General features: G+C 33.1%; 3 protein-coding genes across 10 annotated transcripts in view; 1 reads left to right on the top strand and 2 right to left on the bottom strand.

Annotated features, from left to right (window-relative positions):
- The window catches only part of LOC100330028 (homer protein homolog 3), a 111571-nt gene extending 96967 nt beyond the window's left edge, over positions 1-14604 (bottom strand). For all 8 annotated transcript variants that reach the window (XR_015479180.1, XM_087241743.1, XM_087241744.1 and 5 more), the window contains exons 1-2: positions 14257-14604; positions 9884-9933 (exon numbers count right to left, since the gene is read on the bottom strand). Coding sequence is in view for 7 of the 8 variants with exons in the window: in XM_087241743.1 (XP_087097869.1) it covers positions 9884-9906 (23 nt within the window). In the remaining variant the exon portion in view is untranslated. The remainder of the gene's footprint in view (positions 1-9883; positions 9934-14256) is intronic.
- The window catches only part of pip5k1cb (phosphatidylinositol-4-phosphate 5-kinase, type I, gamma b), a 754787-nt gene that overhangs the window by 421481 nt on the left and 313545 nt on the right, over positions 1-19761 (top strand). The gene's annotated exons all lie outside the window — the stretch shown is intronic.
- upf1 (UPF1 RNA helicase and ATPase) overlaps positions 19670-19761 on the bottom strand; it is a 78305-nt gene continuing 78213 nt past the window's right edge. Inside the window, exon 24 of the mRNA XM_087239175.1 lies at positions 19670-19761. This exon is cut by the window's right edge and continues 1988 nt beyond it. The gene's annotated coding sequence lies outside the window, so the exon portion shown is untranslated.

The following is a 19761-nucleotide window of genomic DNA, read 5'->3' as shown; positions in this document are numbered from 1 at the left end:
GGATTCGGACATGCTCTTGCACCATGTGCTATTTAGACTTTGCACCTAGATCGTTAAAATAAAGCCCATTATGTTTAATACAAGCTTATATTAAGGGAGAAAAATTATTATTGTTATAATCTGACTAGGAAACATTGTGGCCAATCAAACGCAGCCTGGCCGTGCATATTAATGATGCTGTGTGAATCATCAGAGTTGGTGCTTTGTTCTGTTTATACACGTACAGGATTTACATGAAAAGTGTTTGAAGGCCATTTACACACACTGAACTCTTATTACTCAGCTCTGCCTAGATATATCCACATTATATGGCATCTTTAAGACAGCTGAATGTTCCCTTTAAAACAAAGCAGGAGCGTTTGAAGGACAAACAGGAGTAAATTAGGCCAGGCGTGTTCTGACCCGACAGCATGGCTCCTCGCAGCCGCTGAACTAATTAACTTCTCCAGCACTACTAGTTTAACCCATTCCCAGCCTGCTGAAGGTCAGAGCAGCTCCACAATCACTGAAACCCATTCAGACGGACACCTGAGACGCAGTCGCCATGGCAACTGAAACAACACAATGCTGGCCGTTTCATAAACAATCACCTACGAGCTTTTTTCCTCCTGCAGCAGGCGAGCGAGCATCATCTCTAACAGAGATTAAGAGGAGAAGAACTATCGCTCGTATTTATTATAATTCCCGTGAACGTGTCCCACTAAGAGCAGCAGAAATGGGTCATTCTTTGTCCATTTTCACAAAGTGCATTTCTCTAAGTGCACGGTGGGCTTTTTTAATGCCTGATGCTGATATGCAGAGTGCGAGCTGGCTGATATATGCATGCGTAATGAAGAGAAGTGAAACAAATGCAGAAATAAATCTATTGATGGTGATTCATTTGTACAATATGTACTCAAAGTTCAGTCATTACGCTGGAAAATAATATGAACAAATCAGCATTGAGTTCAGTGTGTTGCTGCGGCTTTACTTAATATTGAGTTTGCAAAACTGCAATCTAATTATATCAATGTAAGTACTGTTATATTATTACTATAAAATAATAACTTTAATGTTAATACCTTTTATATTTTATTAATATTACTATTAAATTACGCATTCAATTTACGAACAGTTGCTTTACTAAAAATTCAGAATGACACAGTGACATATTTTAAATTGCGCATTGTGTGCAATTGCGTTATGCATAAATCACTGCAATGTTGTAATATATTATTAAACTAGGCATTTAAATCGTTCTGCAACAGCTGTGTTATGCATAAATCCCTGCAATATTTTAAAATATTATTTTAAAATTATACACTTAGTGTATTGTTTAACAGTTTTGCTACACAAAAATCCTTTTGCAATATTGTGAAATATTATTAATATTTTTTCGATGTATTCTGAAATAACTGTCACGTAAAAATCACTGCGACATTGTGAAATACTTAAAAATTCTGCATTTAGTTAGGAATAATAATAATAATATCAATAACAATAATAATAATAATATCAATAATAATAATAATAATAATAAACCATTATATATATATATATTTTTTTTTTATATTTATATATATATTTTTTTATATTTATATATATATATATATATATATATATATATATATATATATATGTATATATATATATATATATATATATATATATATATATATATATAATATATATATATATATATATATATATATATATATATATATATATATATATATATATATATATACATATATATATATATATATATACATACAAATTGACTGTGTGTCTGTAAGTCCATGAGCTGAGATGAGGAAACTCCTCCCCACGAGTAAATATCCAATCACTATGCTCTAAAGTTAGGGGGCGCTTGACCATCATTCCACATATGAACATGGCGAGCGGCGGTGAAGTGAGGCAGAGGCAACAGTACGAGGAAGCGCCGGCATCTTTCAAATCTGCGGTGTGAGTACATTTCGGTTTTGCCGGTAAGTATTATGCCAATAAAAGAAAAAATGGTGAACAAAAAATAACTGTGTGCAAGCATTGATTTACACGTATAACCCAACCGGTTCCGAGAGACACATGAAATAAAGCCATTGCGGGTGTTAATTGCTGAAGATTTGCAGGCGTTTTCGGTGATTGGAGCTATATATTCTTATAAAAGCACTCGATCCGCGTTACAGACTACAGTCTCGCATTTTTCCAGCACCGAGATAATTCAGATAGTTTATTTATGTTTACTGAAGTTCAAATATGTTTATTTGAAATGGCCAATTAATCTTCATTAACTTCACATGTGTGTTTATTTTCAATGTGTAGGATTTTATGTGTTCCCCAGTTTGTACATGGGCTACCAGCAGCTGTGAGATATCACTGTTACTTTTTTTATACGATACAGTAGGAACTAGAATACCTTTCTTGGTTTTTAAGTAAAAGAAAATGAGTATTGCAATAAATAATTTTTATGTTTTTCTCCTTCAAGAGAAAGTGTCAAGCCATGAGAACCGAACCGAACCGAAAACCGTGTAAAAAAACCGAGTTATGTATTGAACCGTGGGCTAACTGTATTGTTGCATCCCTAATATATATGTATGTATGTATGTATGTATGTATATAAATATATATATATATATATATATATATATATATATATATATATATATATACATACATACATACATACATACATACATACATAAATACATTAATACATAAATACATTATAATTATATTAGCCCCTTTTGATTTATTTATTTTTTTTATATTTCCCAAATGGTGTTTAACAGAGCAAGGAAATTTTCACAGTATGTCTGATAATATTTTTTCTTCTGGAAAAAGTCTTATTAGTTTTATTTCGTCTAGAATAAAAACAGTTATTAATTTTTTAAAAACCATTTTTGGGAAAAAATTATTAGCCCCTTTAAGCTAATTTTTTTTGATAGTCTACAGAACAAACCATCTTTATACAATAATTTGCTTAATTACCCTAACCTGCCTAGTTCACCTTTTTAACCTAGTTAAGCCTTTAAATGTCACTTTAAGCCAGGATATTATAGTTAACGAAAACTAAAGAAAAAACGAAAACTAAAATGTAAAATAATTGTCGTTAACTGAAATAAAAATAAAAACGAGTTTTTTCAAAAACTAAAACTAACTGAAACTGTTTTGTGTACATACAAAACTAACTAAAATTATAGCAAAAACCTTCATCGTTTTCGTATTTGTAAATGTATTTAATAAATAATCTTACTGTAAGCATTTTAGAAGTAAATATAGTCCGCGCTGCAGGTGTTTGTGTTTGACCCTTTCGCACCTCAGAGTCTCTTTCCGCCATTGGGCAGATCGAGCCGGTTCTCCTCGAGTCATCTTCTCTGTTGGTCCCGCGACAAAAACGCGTGGACATGACAGCAGCACGGTGACAGCATTAAATACAGAGAATTAAAACTATTACTTTAACACATTTGTGCCCAACAATGGGTTTTATTTCTGTAGCGCGATCGCGAACGAATCTTTGTAACCGGATCTTCTAAGTGAACCGGTTGAACAAGTTCATCAAATCGAACTGAATCACTTGAAACGATTCGCGTCTCCAGTAAGCACTTATTCACCCACTTCTTACGTAATAACAAGCCTAATACCCCCCTCTGACTCTAAATAATCCAATATATACTCTCATGCAGTTATTAAAACAGTAACGTTACATTGAGAGTCGGTGAATCGATAATACTGCGCATGCGTGATTCAGTAAACCAAACACAAACGGTACAGCCTGCTGTATGACTGAACTGAACTTAGAACAACTGCAGCGCGGTTAAACCGAGGGCTTAAATGAGAAGATCTGGGAAAAAACGTAAGTTTATTTCATAACAGACAATCGCAATGAAATTTAAATAAGTGAAGCATGATTCAGTTGGGTTTACAGTTAGTAAAACTTTACTCTAAGACATTTTTCAGATCATGATGATGTTTTAACTGACTGAAATTACTATTTCTGACTACATAATGTTGAGTCCTAACATCCGCGTTAAGCCTAGTTCACACTACAGGATTTTAAACATCAGCAGATCGCTGTGCCGTTCACACTACATGACCTGACTTTGTGTCTTTTAATCTCTGTGGTGTTCACACTACGCAACACTCCGTGAACGATCCACAAGAGGGGGGTCACACACTACATGATCTGACAACAACTCATTCCCCAACAGCTCATTCAAGCTACCAAACCACAGCCAATGAAAATTTGAGGGAGGAGTCGTCAGAAAAAGCTGAACACTATTGGCTGCTTGTGTGCTGATGACATCACTGACAGCGTTTCAAGCTTTGGAGAAAGCATTTAAAAACATCGTCAAATCAGCTGATTTATGAGCGCATTAATCACTCATCTGCAGGTTCCAATGGAGAGATACACAGAGAGTTTTTGATTTTTGTAATTTTATAACTCTTTGAAATAAAACTAACATATTTATAACACCCTGCCGTTTTCTAACTATCAGTGTATTTCTTTCTGACATTGTTATTTTTTTTATTACAAAACAGTAAAGAACTGAGCATTTCTGCCTTAAATTACCATATTGGTCAAAATGACTGCATGCATGTCTGATACTTTTCACTGTGACTTTAAATATGTGTGCATTTTCTTGCCTAGCAACTTCCTGCTAACATAAACAAAACTTTCTGATGGCAAAAACATCAATTTACTTCAGATATCTTTCAAAACAGCATATTCTGTGCTGTGAAAGAGCTCCTGTTTGAAAGTGAAAATGAAAGCCAAGACCTTTAAGTGTTTTAGTATCTTAACTACATATTTATAGGCTGTATTACCAAAAAAAGATGATATTTTTAGGGTAATGGTGTCATTAAATATGATGCCAGACATTCAAAGCTTAATTTTAATATCTCAATAGAAGCTTTGAATGTAAATATGTTGTGACAATATGGTGTTTTATATGAGAACGGTCAGAATGAGCAGTATGGTAATTCTAATAGTTACAGAATTCTAGTTCCACTGTTAATATATCCTTCTCTCATGTCTGTGCTAACACAGAATGAAGCCAGTGCACCGATGCCCATTCTGACCAATCACAGATGTTTCTGCTGAGCTCCTGAACACACAGGCACACGGCTCATGCTGATATGCTCTCTCATTGGCTGCAGCTCGTCACTACATCTGACCACACGTGGGGTTGAGTCGGCCGACTGCTCTGGAATATTTAGCATGCTGAATGTTGGATTTCCGTCTGCGAGGTGTCAGCGAGCCTCGTTGATGCGTTGTTCAGTAGTTCACACATAAAGAGCGGCGAGCGCCGAGCACCCGCAGATTTCTTCCCGATCACAGCCCGATCTGTCGGCGAGCTCGTTAACTTCCAAATCGGGCTCAAATCAGGCTTAAAATCCTTTAGTGTGAACTAGGCATTAGAAATCTAAATTTCCCATCACCAGGCCCAGATTAATAATTCAGAGACCCCTGGGCACAATGTCTTGTAGGCCCCCTATAGCCGCACCCCATAGTTTAATTAAAAATAATATTGATATATTATTTGTTAAATAAAATTAATCTATAATGTATTGCCCACATTTTTTAAATAGATGATATACAGTAAGTATTTTTAGTCTACAGAGATTTAACGTATTTTTAAAGCATTTAAAGCACACTTTAAATAAAAAAATACTAATACAACTAAGGGAAGTTAATAGATTTTAATATACTTGTTCAAGTTCACTGAAGCAGCACTGAAATTTATATAAGGGTATTTTTAATGTATAACTTCTGCAAACTTATCAGGGTTCAACGCTAAGGATTTTTTCTACTGGTCCGATCGGGCAAGTGGTTTATATTTTTACTTGCTCTGCCAAAATTTTCACTGCCCCCACCAAAAAAAAGGGAAGTTAATAGCTATTTTTTAACCACATATTTTAAATAATGTGTCAAAAATAAAGTCTGTAAATCTAGAATTTCAATACTTAAAAAACAATTGTAAATATAAGTGTTATGCAAACAAAAAGAGCAGTATGGAAAATGTGGAGGCATTTTATTGCAGTTTGAAATTATTTAACAAAAGGTGGCTGATTTGTCAAACTGACGGCAAACTATGCATAACATCACTTCATTTTTATTTTGTCGTGTTGTTTCCAAGTAAATGTCTACTTCCAACACGTTAGAGACAGACATTTTCGTTTAGCCTTTTAATTTGACGTTGCCGCCATGTTGCTGTTTCTACGCTGTACTGGTTGTTACCAGGTTACAAAAATAAATAGCATGCTCAAATCAATCAGATAAGACGAATCGGAAAGCAATATGTTGTTTACGACATTACAGAGAAGGTAGCATTTAAAGATTTAAAAGCACAAACTTAAAATGCACGCAATTGACAAATAGTCACAGACAAATTAAATGTTAGTGACAAGGCAGCACTGTCCCAATCGGGCCATTAATGATCCAGTCTACTGTCCCAAGTGTCTCTCACGCTGGCCCTGGGCCACCGGGCAGTCCTTATTGTTGAGCCCTGCTTATAATGCATATGATTTGGATAACACCTCTCCAATCCAGTTCTAGGAATCTGAGTCCTCCATAATACACACACTTATTAATTATTCCTACTTGTCTTCCTCATGATGGAGAGTATGTGCATTATGTGCCCATAATGCCCATTGGTTAATCTGGCCCTGCCCATCCACTACGTCTAACCTCACAAGCAGCCTTGCACACATATTGTATTTAGGGCTGCTTTCTTGTGAGCTTTTGAGTTTGAGGATGGGTAGATGGTTGTGGTAGATGATAGTGTTCATGTGTCCTCTGAATACAGGTTTCAAAAAATGTTTGACTGTTTTTAATTATACAATATTTATCCTGTTGATTTTGAATCTTGTACCTAACAAATATCCTCATTTAGAAAAAAAAACTGAAACTAATACTGAAACTAATAAAAACTAAACTAAAACCAAGACATTTTAAAATATAGAAACTAATAAAAACTAGGAAATCTGCCTCTAAAACTAATAAAAACGAACTGAATTTGAAAACAAAAAGTCAAAACGAAATAGAAACTAAAACTAATGAAAAATCCAAAACTATTATAACCTTGACTTTAAGCTGTATAGAAGTGTCTTGAAAAATATCTAGTAAAATATTATTTACTGTCATCATGGCAAAGATAAAATAAATCAGTTATTACAAATAGTTTTCTAAAACTATTATGCTTAAAAATGTGTTGAAACAATCTTCCCTACATTAAGAAATTGGGGAAAAAAAATAAACAGGGGCGATAATAATTAAGGGGGGCTAAAAAGTCTGACTTCAACTGTGTAAATATATATATATATATATATATATATATATATATATATATATATATATATATATATATATATATATATATATATATATATATTAGGGCTGTAACAATACACAATATAAAATCGAAATCGCGACTCTCAGATCTACGATCCTGATAAGGGAGAATCGCGACACACCCCATGATACCTTTCCAATAACGTCACGCGTGCCTGCAAAAGTTGAGCTAATTAACACTTTTTTTCGTTCGACATTACAAGCACTGCTCCGTTTAATCCCTCGCAATATTTAGCCGGGAGAGCTCGCACGGAGCTCTTAGTAAGGGACCGTCTGAATGTGTCAGGAATATCAAAAACAAAACCAACTTAACCCCGCTTGACAACAGACAACGCCAGAAACATTGCCAATGCTGTCAAAGCGGCCGGATTTTCAGCGCATATACGTTGATTTGCTCACACTGTTAATGTGGCTGCGCAGAGAGGGATGGGCGTTCACCAGATGTCAGGTAACAGTGCAAACTTTTCTGTAACCGTGCAGTGCGCTTTCTGTTTGAACCTTTGAGAGTGCTGACTGACAGGTGCGACGAAGCTTTCAGTTAAACACAGTTTCTATAGTTCTACTTTATTTATAGATAAAGGTATATGACTCTGCATACAATCACTCTATCTTGCTGGAGTTTATAGCCGTTTCGCTTTACTTCAGGACGCATTAACACCGCTCTGAAGGTCTAATCGCTGTTTTAAGTTATCCAGAGCTGTATGAATATACAAATCTTGAATATCACAACAGTATTAAAAATTACAATTGTAACAACACAGACAGCAACACTTTTGCACAATCGATATCCAGCTGATTCAGTCGTTTCATAAGAGGACCGCGCAAGAGGTTTCCTTGTCAACATAAAGGCAGTGTGGTGCGCCTCGTTTTCACCCCTTGTTTAACTGCAAGGCATACTTAACTTGCGGGACGATAACGTGTAACCCGTGCCTACAGACACATTTGCCAAAGAAGCAAAATGGAAGAAGAATATTGCTGTTTGATACAGACCTGTTGATGCTTAACCAGCGCTTATGTTGACCTGGATCTGCGTAATAAACGCAACAAATAGGCTTTACTTTTTATTTTACAGCTTATAAAGCATGTATGCACATTAATGCAACATCATATTTAAACAACACAACTGTTTACAAAAAGTCTACATATGCGCGTGTTGCCGTCTTTTCATCACGCAGCGCGCACTTGAACCGCGAGGGAGAGAGAGGAAAGCATAGGCTATATCAGGACATATTCTTTAAAATAATGATTTCTATTAAAATGTTAAAGGTTTTGTGATTTATAATAATAACAGTGGGGCATTAAATAAATGCATATTTTCCTTGAAGCGAGCGATTTGAGGAAGTCTGCTATTTTTATTTGACAGAAGACAAAAATATGATTGGAAAAAAACAGCCTATGCCGGTTATTAAAAAGAATCAGTCAGTATTTTCGTTTTGTAATATAAATTAATTATTTAAGTGAAAATAATTTAGGGCAGTCCTATTTATTTTATTCATTTTATTTAGTTTATTCTGCTCTTCTGTGCTAAACACTGCAGGTGCGTGAAGATGCTCTGTTGTTCTGTTCTGTTATTAATATGCTGGCATTTAAAAATAAATCAGTATTTTATGCAATATTTAATGTGTCAGACACAAAATAGACATGTCAATTAGTTTAATATAAAATTAATAGTAATCTGACCAGTTAACCGGTAATAACCGATTAATGAGCGGCGGTTGTCGGTTAGCAAAATTAACGAAATGAGCATCCCTAGTAGCTATTTAATTTACTTTTTCTATGTAAGAGAACTTGATTGAAAAAGAATTTTCAACATGCTTGAACCATCTACACAATGGAGTTTAGTTCTGTTTGGTTTTTCAACAGTATTTTGTTACAAAGAAAACAGAAGTGATAGCTTTGGCTATTTATTTATTTTATATATGGCTATTTATATTGTTAATAATTTGCATAGTTAATATTGTTCTTTGATGTTTAGTTTATAAAGATTTTTCAAATGTTATTTAATAAAAATAGTTTTAAAAATCTTTTTTTTTCCCATCCCACACGAAAAAAAAAAAAAAAAAATCGTGATACGAACCGAATCGTGGGTCAAAAATCATGATACGAACCGAATCGTGGGTTTGGTGTATCGTTACAGCCCTAATATATATATATATATATATATATATATATATATATATATATATATATATATATATATATATATAAATGAAAATCCAAAAATCGCCACTGGTGTGAAGTCTTAAAATTGTGCAAAAAAAAAACCTGATGCAATCATTTTGATGTGCAACAGCTGCTGTGCTCACAGTTTAGCCCAATAATAATGCATGCAAAGTTCACTTCTCAGTATAGAGATTGGCAATTATTAATCAGATTTGTAGAAAGGCCAGAAATCTACAGTTAACACACGTGAAATAAAACATTACGCATCAACACTTTTTATATCTAAACTTAATATTCATCTCAAAACAAATCAACAATTCTAACCTGTCCCAAAAATTCAGTAAATATTTGATAAATGCAGGCATGAAATGATAAAGTGCAGTGACTTACCTTTCTCGGTGCGTCTGAAACATTCTTACTGGACAGATGAGGGTCTTTTTCTGTCATTAGGAACGGGAGAATAAAAACAAACAACATAAATTCACCAATCCACTCATTAAAATACAAAAACACGAGCATTATAGACACTGCGAAAGTCAACTGATGTATTTGGGTCAAGGTCGAGGAAGAAACTACGCCAATACATCAACCTCCTTACAAGTTTACATAACAATTTAGTCATTTAGTATTGAATTAAACGCTATATTTTGGGTTTAATTAATCGTTTTAATCACGAAATTATCAATCAAGCCAACAGAAGCATGCTTAAATGCAAATAATCCAAAAACAATTCATTATATTATTTAAAATACTTATAAAGTATATTTTAGTCACCATATATCTCTATACTGAGGGGCTGACAGACATTATCTGATTCAACATTTAAATGCCAAATATGAGCTTAAAAAGCATATATGCATAACAAAAAGAGTGACTCGTAATATTTATACACACAACTTTTTTTCCAAGTGACTTTTAGAAGCAGATAAACGATACTAGCATTCATAATGCAATGCAATCTCATTAATAATGCACAATACTAGCAGTCATAATGCAATGCAATCTCATTAATAATGCACAATACTAGCAGTCATAATGCAATGCAATCTCATTAATAAAGCACAATACTAGCAGTCATAATGCAATGCAATATCATTAATAAAGCACAATACTAGCAGTCATAATGCAATGCAATATCATTAATAAAGCACAATACTAGCAGTCATAATGCAATATCATTAATAAAGCACAATACTAGCAGTCATAATGCAATATCATTAATAATGCACAATACTAGCAGTCATAATGCAATATCATTAATAAAGCACAATACTAGCAGTCATAATGCAATCTCATTAATAAAGCACAATACTAGCAGTCATAATGCAATATCATTAATAAAGCACAATACTAGCAGTCATAATGCAATGCAATATCATTAATAATGCACAATACTAGCAGTCATAATGCAATGCAATATCATTAATAAAGCACAATACTAGCAGTCATAATGCAATGCAATATCATTAATAAAGCACAATACTAGCAGTCATAATGCAATAACATTAATAATGCACAATACTAGCAGTCATAATGCAATGCAATAACATTAATAAAGCACAATACTAGCAGTCATAATGCAATAACATTAATAAAGCACAATACTAGCAGTCATAATGCAATATCATTAATAAAGCACAATACTAGCAGTCATAATGCAATGCAATATTATTAATAAAGCACAATACTAGCAGTCATAATGCAATATCATTAATAAAGCACAATACTAGCAGTCATAATGCAATATCATTAATAAAGCACAATACTAGCAGTCATAATGCAATATCATTAATAAAGCACAATACTAGCAGTCATAATGCAATATCATTAATAAAGCACAATACTAGCAGTCATAATGCAATGCAATATCATTAATAATGCACAATACTAGCAGTCATAATGCAATATCATTAATAAAGCACAATACTAGCAGTCATAATGCAATCTCATTAATAAAGCACAATACTAGCAGTCATAATGCAATCTCATTAATAAAGCACAATACTAGCAGTCATAATGCAATGCAATATCATTAATAATGCACAATACTAGCAGTCATAATGCAATATCATTAATAAAGCACAATACTAGCAGTCATAATGCAATATCATTAATAAAGCACAATACTAGCAGTCATAATGCAATATCATTAATAATGCACAATACTAGCAGTCATAATGCAATGCAATAACATTAATAAAGCACAATACTAGCAGTCATAATGCAATAACATTAATAAAGCACAATACTAGCAGTCATAATGCAATATCATTAATAAAGCACAATACTAGCAGTCATAATGCAATGCAATATTATTAATAAAGCACAATACTAGCAGTCATAATGCAATATCATTAATAAAGCACAATACTAGCAGTCATAATGCAATGCAATATCATTAATAAAGCACAATACTAGCAGTCATATTGCAATATCATTAATAAAGCACAATACTAGCAGTCATAATGCAATGCAATATCATTAATAAAGCATAATACTAGCAGTCATAATGCAATGCAATATCATTAATAAAGCACAATACTAGCAGTCATAATGCAATGCAATAACATTAATAAAGCACAATACTAGCAGTCATAATGCAATATTATTAATAAAGCACAATACTAGCAGTCATAATGCAATATCATTAATAAAGCACAATACTAGCAGTCATAATGCAATGCAATAACATTAATAAAGCACAATACTAGCAGTCATAATGCAATATTATTAATAAAGCACAATACTAGCAGTCATAATGCAATATCATTAATAAAGCACAATACTAGCAGTCATAATGCAATGCAATATCATTAATAAAGCACAATACTAGCAGTCATAATGCAATGCAATATCATTAATAAAGCACAATACTAGCAGTCATAATGCAATATCATTAATAAAGCACAATACTAGCAGTCATAATGCAATGCAATATCATTAATAAAGCACAATACTAGCAGTCATAATGCAATATCATTAATAAAGCACAATACTAGCAGTCATAATGCAATATTATTAATAAAGCATAATACTAGCAGTCATAATGCAATATCATTAATAAAGCACAATACTAGCAGTCATAATGCAATGCAATATCATTAATAAAGCACAATACTAGCAGTCATAATGCAATATCATTAATAAAGCACAATACTAGCAGTCATAATGCAATGCAATATCATTAATAAAGCACAATACTAGCAGTCATAATGCAATATCATTAATAAAGCACAATACTAGCAGTCATAATGCAATATTATTAATAAAGCATAATACTAGCAGTCATAATGCAATATCATTAATAAAGCACAATACTAGCAGTCATAATGCAATATCATTAATAAAGCACAATACTAGCAGTCATAATGCAATGCAATAACATTAATAAAGCACAATACTAGCAGTCATAATGCAATATTATTAATAAAGCACAATACTAGCAGTCATAATGCAATCTCATTAATAAAGCACAATACTAGCAGTCATAATGCAATGCAATATCATTAATAAAGCACAATACTAGCAGTCATAATGCAATATCATTAATAAAGCACAATACTAGCAGTCATAATGCAATATCATTAATAAAGCACAATACTAGCAGTCATAATGCAATATCATTAATAAAGCACAATACTAGCAGTCATAATGCAATATCATTAATAAAGCACAATACTAGCAGTCATAATGCAATATTATTAATAAAGCACAATACTAGCAGTCATAATGCAATCTCATTAATAAAGCACAATACTAGCAGTCATAATGCAATATTATTAATAAAGCACAATACTAGCAGTCATAATGCAATATCATTAATAAAGCACAATACTAGCAGTCATAATGCAATCTCATTAATAAAGCACAATACTAGCAGTCATAATGCAATATTATTAATAAAGCACAATACTAGCAGTCATAATGCAATATCATTAATAAAGCACAATACTAGCAGTCATAATGCAATATTATTAATAAAGCACAATACTAGCAGTCATAATGCAATATCATTAATAAAGCACAATACTAGCAGTCATAATGCAATATCATTAATAAAGCACAATACTAGCAGTCATAATGCAATCTCATTAATAAAGCACAATACTAGCAGTCATAATGCAATATTATTAATAAAGCACAATACTAGCAGTCATAATGCAATATCATTAATAAAGCACAATACTAGCAGTCATAATGCAATATCATTAATAAAGCACAATACTAGCAGTCATAATGCAATATCATTAATAAAGCACAATACTAGCAGTCATAATGCAATATTATTAATAAAGCACAATACTAGCAGTCATAATGCAATCTCATTAATAAAGCACAATACTAGCAGTCATAATGCAATGCAATAACATTATTTTAAATGCACAAACATGCAATAAATATTTACACTTTTCTAATTAACATCTTAACATATCAACAACTAAGATTTTATACCAACATATGCACTGAAAAAATGTATATATGATTTAATAGTTGGTGTTTTTTTAGGGTAAGTGGTTGCAAACTACTTATATGGGCTGAATATTTAAACAAACCCAATTAATTGAGTAACGTTCAGCTTAATTTATGTTTAAATTCAGTAAATACGATCATTTGCAACCATCTACCTCAAAATAAATCGAGTAAATGCAGTAAATCACTGTTTTCCAGCGTCTGAGCTAACTACTGAAGTAAGTTCTCCAGTCAGATCCGACTGTAGTTGTAGGTAAAGTTACAGTAAATGATGAATAAGCAGTGTCTCTTACCCCATGTCGTTGTAAACCCACAGGATGACAAACTCTTGTTCCTGTTATGGAGCAACTGGAGGATCTGTGGGAGCAGTAATCCGACTCTTTCTATACGCTCAACATGCCATATATTTGCATGGCAGCAGCCGCATGCAACACCAAGCCGCCGCAGAAACTGGACGTGATGACCGGGCGCGCGTCCGCTGCTGATTTTCGCGGCGTTTTATCGGTTTGTACTGGAGTGAGCAAGCGGACTCGCGGGAAACCCCGCCGGCGTTCGCGCGCTCCGCGTTCTGATGTTTCCAGCTGCGACTTTGATTACGCGCCGCGACTGTTACTTTCGAAGCAGTTTTGCTTTGATGTCCCGATCCCGCGCCGCCGCTGTGCTTTTGAAGAGACTCGAGCGCGCCGTCTAGCGGACACGAGCACGGCTGCAGCTTCATTGCGGCGCGTTTAGTGATTAGAGACTGAAGCATAGTCATTAGTGATGATGTGAGTGTGACCCTGAGCGCTTTAAAGATGCAATGCGAGTTACTTTTTAGTTTAAAACAATAGCTTTTATTAAAGAATTTGGTAAAATGCCGATTTAAAATGTAAAATAGTGGCTAGATTAGACCTAAATAAATATTTTAAAACTATTAAAACAGTGATTAGATTAGACCTAAATAAATATTTAAAAACTATTAAAATAGAGATTATTTTAGACCTTAATAAAAAATAATTAAAATAGTGATAAGATTAGATCTAAATAAAAATAATTTAAATTGTGATTATTTTAGACCTAAATAGATATTTAAAAACTATTAAAATAGAGATTATTTTAGACCTTAATAAAAAATAATTAAAATAGTGATAAGATTAGACCTTAATAAATATTTAATAACTATTAAAACAGTGATTAGATTAGACTTTAATGAAAATAATTGAAACAGTGATTAGATTAGACCTTTATAAATATTTAAAAACTATTAAAATAGTGATTATTTTAGACCTTAATAAAAAATAATTAAAATAGTGATAAGATTAGATCTAAATAAAAATAATTAAAATTGTGATTATTTTAGACCTAAATAGATATTTAAAAACTATTAAAATAGAGATTAAATTAGATCTAAATAAAAAGTAATTAAAATAGTGATTAGATTAGACCTAAATATTAAAAAATAGTGATTAGATTAGATCTAAATAAATGTAAAAAAAAATTAAAGTAGTGATTAGATTAGATCTAAAAAAATAATAATAATTAAAACAGTGATTAGATTAGACCTAAATAAATATTTAAAAACTAATAAAATATTGAGATTAGATCAGATCTAAAAAATAATTAAAATAGTGATTATTTTAGACCTAAATACAAAGTAATTTAAATTGTGATTATATTAGACCTAAATATTTAAAAAAAATTAAAACTGATTAGATTAGATCTAAATAAATATTACAAATATTTAAATAGCGAGTAGATTAGATCTAAATAAAAAATAATTAAAATAGTGATTATATTAAACCTAAATAAATATTTAAAAACTTTTAAAATAGTGATCAGATCCAAATGAATATATAAAAAATATTAAAATACTGGGGTGACGCAGTGGGACAGTAGGTAGTGCTGTCCCCTAACAGCAAGAAGTTGGCGTTTCTGTGTGGAGTTTGCATGTTTGCATCTCTGTGGACTGTGGGGGAAACCGGAGCACCGGTTGTGGGGGAAACCGGAGGAAACTCATGCGAAGGCAGGGAGAGCATGCAAACTCCACACAGAAACCCCAACTGAGCCGAGGTTCGAACCAGCGACCCAGCGACCTTCTTGCCGTAAGGCAACAGCACTACCTACTGCGCCACTGCCTCACCCCTAAATGTTTAAAAACTAATAAAATAGTGAGTAAATTAGATCTAAAAAAAAAATAAAATAAAAATTGTGATTATTTTAGACCTAAATATTTAAAAAACATTTAAAAAATTGTGATTAGATTAGATCTAAATAAATATTACAAATATTTAAATAGCGAGTAGATTAGATCTGAATAAAAAATAATTAAAATAGTGATTATATTAAACCTAAGTAAATATTTAAAAACTATTAAAATAGTGATTAGATTAGATCTGATAAAAAAAAATTAAAATAGTCTTCTTAGTAATCCGGGGTCGCCACAGCGGAATGAACCGCCAACTTATCTAGCAAGTTTTTACGCAGCGGATGCCCTTCCCGCCGCAACCCACCTCTGGGAAACATCCACACTCATACACTATGGACAATTTAGCCTAATCAATTCACCTGTCCCGCATGTGTTTGGACTGTGGTGGAAACCGGAGCACCCGGAGGAAACCATGCAAACTCCACACAGAAACGCCAACTGAGCCGAGGTTCGAACCAGCGACCTTCTTGCTGTGAGGTGACAGCACTACCTACTGCACCACTGCTTCGCCCCAAAATAGAAATTATATTAGACCTTAATATTTTAAAAATATTAAAATAGTGATTAGATCTAAATAAATATTTAAAAACTATTAAAATAAAGATTAGATCTAAATAAAAAGTAATTTAAATAGTGATTATTTTAGACCTAAAAAATATTTAAAAATGATTAAAATAGTGATTAGATTAGATGTAAACAAAAAAACTATTAAAATAGTGATTAGATTAGACCTAAATAAATATTAAAAAAATATTTAAATAGTGAGTAGATCCAAATGAATATATAAAAAAATATTAAAATAGTGGGGTGACGCAGTGGCACAGTAGGTAGTGCTGTCCCCTCACAGCAGGAAAAAGTTGGCGTTTCTGTGTGGAGTTTGCATGTTCTCCCTGTGTTCGCGTGGGTTTCCTCCGGGTGCTCCAGTTTTCCCCAGTCAAAAGACATGCGCAACAGGGGAATTGGGTAAGCTGTAGGGGAACAGGGTAAACTCTGTTCATATTTCTGCCACGCCACAGAGCGGCATCTGAATAGTTTCATTTTAAATAACACGTCTGGTGTGAGATACTTCCAACTGTCATGTGCGTGCTGTGTCATGGCGCCTAGCGGCACATCCGGTGTGTGACATCCTCTAGCGTCCCACCAGTGCCAATATACAGCCATATCGCACTGCTACTCGTGTGATATTGCATTTCTACAACAGTTTGACGGCACAATTGTGTATATAAATAAGAAAATCAAACATGGAGAGTGTAAAAACCCTTTTGTAAGAGGAACTACTTTCTTTCCCCCGTTCATTCACATCTGCAGCTGACATCAGAACAGCAGAAACCGTCACTAATTCACCAACTTCACTTTAGAGCTAGTGAACGATCCTCTATAGCGTAATTTCTAAAGTAACAACAAAACAGCTGATTTTGCTGACATTTTAAGATTATAATGCTGAACAGCATGAAATGCCATCAGTCTACAGAGATTTCTCAGTATTTCTCTGTTGCAATCAGGAGATCACAATATTTAACCCTTAAAAAGCCAAAGCAAAGCAAACACGATCAGAAACACTACCAGACTGGTATAAATACAGCACTACAACATACTAAAGAGAGAGAGATCGACTTAGAAAGTCATTTACCTGTTCTGTGATGATTTGATCAGCTGTAGTTTGAAATATGAAAAGATGCTGTTTTCCCTCCTATAAGGGCTTATTATGCAGACTCTGTCGCCATCTTGTGGTGCAACCGTCTTTGCTCTGCTCAGTATAAAAGGCTCCGATCTCCAAAGTTAGGTATTTAAAATAGGCACTATCCTAATAAATAAACTGCATAGTTACAGTCTAAACAACTATCATCTCACCTAAAACAATACAAAGGTACATTATGTTGTCCATCAGCTGAAATATTTGTCAAACTGTAGTGAGTTTATTGATCTGTCACTCTATGTGGGCGGAGTAACACACAAGGGTGAAGAGGATATAAGAGTGCTGATATTGCACAGCTATCAGATTCAAGAACCAGACCATCTCTCTCTCTCTATATATATATATATAAATATATACACACACACACACACACACACACACACACATATATATATATATATATATATATATATATATATATATATATATATATATATATATGTATATATGTATATGTGTGTGTGTGTGTGTGTGTGTGTATGTATATATGTATATACATATATATATATATATATATATATATATATATATATATATATATATATATATATATATATATATATATATATATTGGTGTAACTGAGTCAGATTTGTTGGCTGTCTTGCTCGCTCAAGCTATTTCAACTCTGCCCACTAATGTTCTATAGGATTGAGATCAGGGCTTTGTGATGGCCACTCCAAAACATTCACTCTGTTGTCCTTTAAGCACATGTTAAATAATCTGGCAGTGTGCTTAGGGTCATGGTCTGTTTGGAAGACCCATTTGTGGCCAAGCTTTAATTTCCTGGCTGATGTCTTGAGATGTTGCTTCAGTATTTCTCCATAATGTTCTTTCTTCATGATGCCATCTATGCTGTAAAGTGGACCAGTCCCTCCTGCAGCAAAACAGCCCCGCAACATGATGCTGCCGCCCCCATACTTCACAGTTGGGATGGTGTTCCTAGGCTCGTAAGCTTTCCCCTTTGTCCTCCAAATGTAACACTGGTGGTCATTATGGCCAAACAGTTCAATCTTAGCTCCATCAGAGCACAGGACATGTCTCCAAACATGAGTCTTTTTCCCAGTGTCATTTAGCTGATTGTAATCTGGCTTTGTTGTTGATTCTGGCTTGATGATTTTCCCATGTTGTCACACAAGGAAGCAGTGTGTTTGAGGATTTCCTTAAATATTATTCTACAGTTGTGCCTCCAGTTAACTCAAATGTTGTCAATTAGCCAATCAGAAACTTCCAAAACCTTGACATCATCATCTGAGCTTTTTCAGAGGCAGAATAATCTCATTGTATGTAAACCTGACTATCAAGAAGAGTTAACAATTTCTCAAACTATCTCTCTCTCTCTCATTATTCTGCTATTAAGCAGAACAGAAACTAATGTGATCATCCTGACTTACCAAACGAGAAAAAGTTTAGTCACATTAACATCTGACCTTTTAAAATTGTTATGTGGCCTTTTATACAGTGCATGTAAACTTCTGCTTTCAACTGTATAGTATATTAGGTTATTAAATACAATTATTTAGTCTGATCACATGAGATTTTGATTAATGAAAATGCCACATCAGATCTTTTCCATTAGAAATAACATAGCATGAAATTTCTGATCAATACAAATAAACGTCTCACTTTTAAGGTTAGTAAACATTATTCCCATTGTGCATTTCTCATTTTCAGTTACCACAGAAGCCAGATTAGGGAGAAAAAAAAAACAACAAGATTACTTTAACACCAAAATGTACACCACGTTAAAAATGAATTTACAAACAGACAAAAACCCCAGAACATTTAAAGATCACAGAGAGGACGAATGAAGCAACCAGACCTGCATTGGGTGAAAGAAAGCAACATTTATTTTTAACGTTACAAGAAGTACATACCGTGGGGGGTGAAAACTTTTTCACAAAGCAAAATCCTGAATT

The sequence above is a fragment of the Danio rerio genome, chromosome 2 (assembly GCF_052040795.2).
Source record: "Danio rerio strain M-AB ecotype USA chromosome 2, GRCz13ab, whole genome shotgun sequence".
NCBI lineage: Eukaryota > Metazoa > Chordata > Actinopteri > Cypriniformes > Danionidae > Danio > Danio rerio.
Note: the sequence above shows the minus strand (reverse complement) of the source record. Positions and strands in the feature narration are given on the sequence as shown.